This window comes from Myotis davidii, unplaced genomic scaffold (genome assembly GCF_000327345.1).
Source record: "Myotis davidii unplaced genomic scaffold, ASM32734v1 scaffold181, whole genome shotgun sequence".
Taxonomy (NCBI): Eukaryota; Metazoa; Chordata; class Mammalia; order Chiroptera; family Vespertilionidae; genus Myotis; species Myotis davidii.
In genome coordinates this window covers 2,846,517-2,849,186 of record NW_006291504.1, presented here as the reverse complement: position 1 = coordinate 2,849,186, position 2,670 = coordinate 2,846,517, and the positions used below count along the sequence as shown (strand labels likewise).

General features: G+C 66.6%; 1 protein-coding gene across 1 annotated transcript in view; it reads right to left on the bottom strand.

Annotated features, from left to right (window-relative positions):
• Positions 1–2,670, bottom strand: part of LOC102773250 (ATP-binding cassette sub-family C member 11) — a 39,828-nt gene that overhangs the window by 8,440 nt on the left and 28,718 nt on the right. The window contains exons 19-20 of the mRNA XM_015564694.1: positions 1,511–1,708; positions 50–276 (exon numbers count right to left, since the gene is read on the bottom strand). Of these exons, the coding sequence (XP_015420180.1) occupies positions 50–276; positions 1,511–1,708 (425 nt within the window). The remainder of the gene's footprint in view (positions 1–49; positions 277–1,510; positions 1,709–2,670) is intronic.

The window sequence follows — 2,670 nt, the reverse complement described above, 5'->3', positions numbered from 1 at the left end:
AGCCCCGCGGAGGCCGCCCGCCCGCCCGCGGGCAGAGAGACCCGCTCACATAAAGTAGAGGAGGCAGGTGGCGAACAGGAGGACGCCGATGAGCAGCACGTAGGGGGACAGCACGCTGACGATGATCATGTTGATCAGCACCACCAGGACCAGCAGCAGGAACTGCTCGGCCACGATGGGCAGCAGCTGGTCCAGCTGGTCCAGGTCCCCCGCGAAGCAGTTGAGCAGCCGGCCCGTGGGCGTCGTGTCAAAGAAGCTCATGGGGCAGAGGGAGACCTGCAGGGAGCAGGCGCGGGCCTGAGCGGGCAGCGGGCCGGGCGGGGACCCTGCTCACCGGAGGCCGGGAGGGCGGGGGGTGGGGGGCCTCGGGGAGGCAGCGGGCCAACGCCAGGGCTCCCCAGGCCGTCTTCTCAGGCTCCAGCGTGCAGACTCCTCTGCCTACTGCTGTGTGGCCCTGGGCAAGTGGCCTTCCCCCTCAGAGCCTGTGTTCTTGTCCGTTGCCCTCAGCAGATCCTGAGGCCAAGGGGACCCAGACCACACCTGCGTTGTGCTCGCTCCATCATAAGCCTGACGCCCACCACGTGGCGCACGGGAACATGTGACATGAGAGAGAGCCGTGACATCTCCACGTCATTGGCTGCCACCCCAGGGGATGGACAGCCCAGACCACTGGGTGTTCTCACCGTGACACCTCGTGCCCCACAGCCACGTGAGGGAGAGACCAGGGCGCTGGGGGCAACCCCACGCAGCTCTGTCTGTGACAGGGCTCGGCCCACCGAGGCCAGCACCAGTGTGACCACTGACCCTCCAGCAAGGGACAGTGAACGGCTAGGACCCCGCCTCCAGCAGCAGGTGTGACCGGCCCCCGTCCACCTGGGGGCCTGGTGTCCACTTACAGCCTTGGGACACTCGAACAGGCAAAACCACGGAGACGGGAAACAGATCCGTGGTTGTGGGGTTGGGGGGAGGGAGGGGTGGACAGGGAGCCCGGGGGCGGTCCAGGGCAGTGAAGATAGTCTGGTGCTAAATGGTGGGCACATGTCAGCATACATTTGTCAAAAAATAAATAAACGAAGAATGCCCCAAGACGTAGCGCCCGTCCCAGCCTGCCTTGCTTCCCAGCTGGGCCTCGCCTGGGCACTTCCTGGCCCAGTACCAGTAGCAGCCGTCTGCAGATCTCTCCGTAGCTCCTGCCTGGCGGCCTCAGAGCCAGTGATCGAGGGGGGACGGGGGAGAGGGGGGAGGGCCATAGACTGTACACCACCCAGAGGGAACCTTCGTGTGACTGTGGACATTAGGTAACGATGATGATGAGAGACCCATATGGGCGTTGGCTGGGACACACGCCCACACGCAGGCAGGGTGTTCACGTGGGGGGCTGGTGAGGGCCGGCGAGAACGCTGTGCTCTCCACCCACTGTTCTTGAACCAAACACAGCCCACAGCGCCTAGCTTTTTTCTAAAGGGGGCCCCGTCCAGCCCGGCCTGGCCTGCGCAGGCCCCGCGCCCACCTTGCTGAAGAGGTCGTTGTGCAGCGCGGTGGATGCTGTCCTGGTGGCCCGGGTGAAGGCCGCCGCGGAGCAGACCCCCACGCAGGCCAGGCCCAGGGCGCTGAGGCCCAGCACCGCCTCGTAGAAGGGCAGGGCGGGGTTGTCCAGGATGTCGCCCGGGTCCGAGGCGGTTCTGTTGCTCTCACAGCTGCTGTTGGTCTGTGAGAAAGAAGGGGGACGCGGTGTGATGATGAGGACCTCCGGCCTCTGGCCCCGGCTCCTGGCCCCGAGCCCCAGGGGTGCCCTGAGCGGCGGGACTGGGAGCATCCTCCGCTCACACCCGTGGCCTCCGGCGCTGCTTCCAGACACTCGGGCCTCCGAGACCTGGGAGTCCCCTTGCAACTCGTGCGGGGCGGGTGACTGGGCCGTGAGTGACAGCTTGGAACCTCCCGCCCACCCCCATCCTGCAGGAAGAGGGCGGGGTGACCTCAGGCATTGCACGTGCCTCCTGAGGAAGCCAGGCTCTGGCGGATTCGAGCGCTTAAGGCGTGTGCCATGGCGGCCCCGGCCCAGGTCCACCGCCTGCCTGCGAAGCCCAGTGCTGCGCGGAGCGTGTCCTGAGGGCTCAGCCCGCACCCGCTCCCTTTCTCGCTGCTCCCTAAGTGGGACTCAGGGTGAACCCGGGCATCTCACATGGACCTGAGAGCCCTCCCTCTGAACTGTCCTCATCACAGGACGAGTCCCTAGAGGGTGGACGCCTCCTGTCATGGCCTCATGACCTGGGGCCAGCAGGCAGCCTGGGGTGGGCACGCCTCCCCCTGGAGGTGTCCCGTCTCTGCTGCCCCCCCCCTCCTTGGTTCTTCCTCTGAGATGCGCAGGTCACCCCTACACAAACCAGAGCGCCTCCCGGCCTTCCCCTGCGTCAGCGGTCAGCGGTCAGCCCTGATGGACCAGAACCTGCTTCCGCCCCCCAAGTCCAGCAGGTCTACCTTCCTGTGGCCGCCCAGCCCGGCTCCCGCCCAGCCAGGGGCATGGAAGCCGCGCGGATGTGCGGAACCCGGCATGCCAGGGCCAGAAAGAAACCTCTTGGTCAGGGTGACAGTTCAGTCTGTGAGCACCAGGTCGCGCCAGGCCGAGGCGCCCGAAGTCTGGCTCCCAGAGGGCCTCCCTGGGCTCCGTCT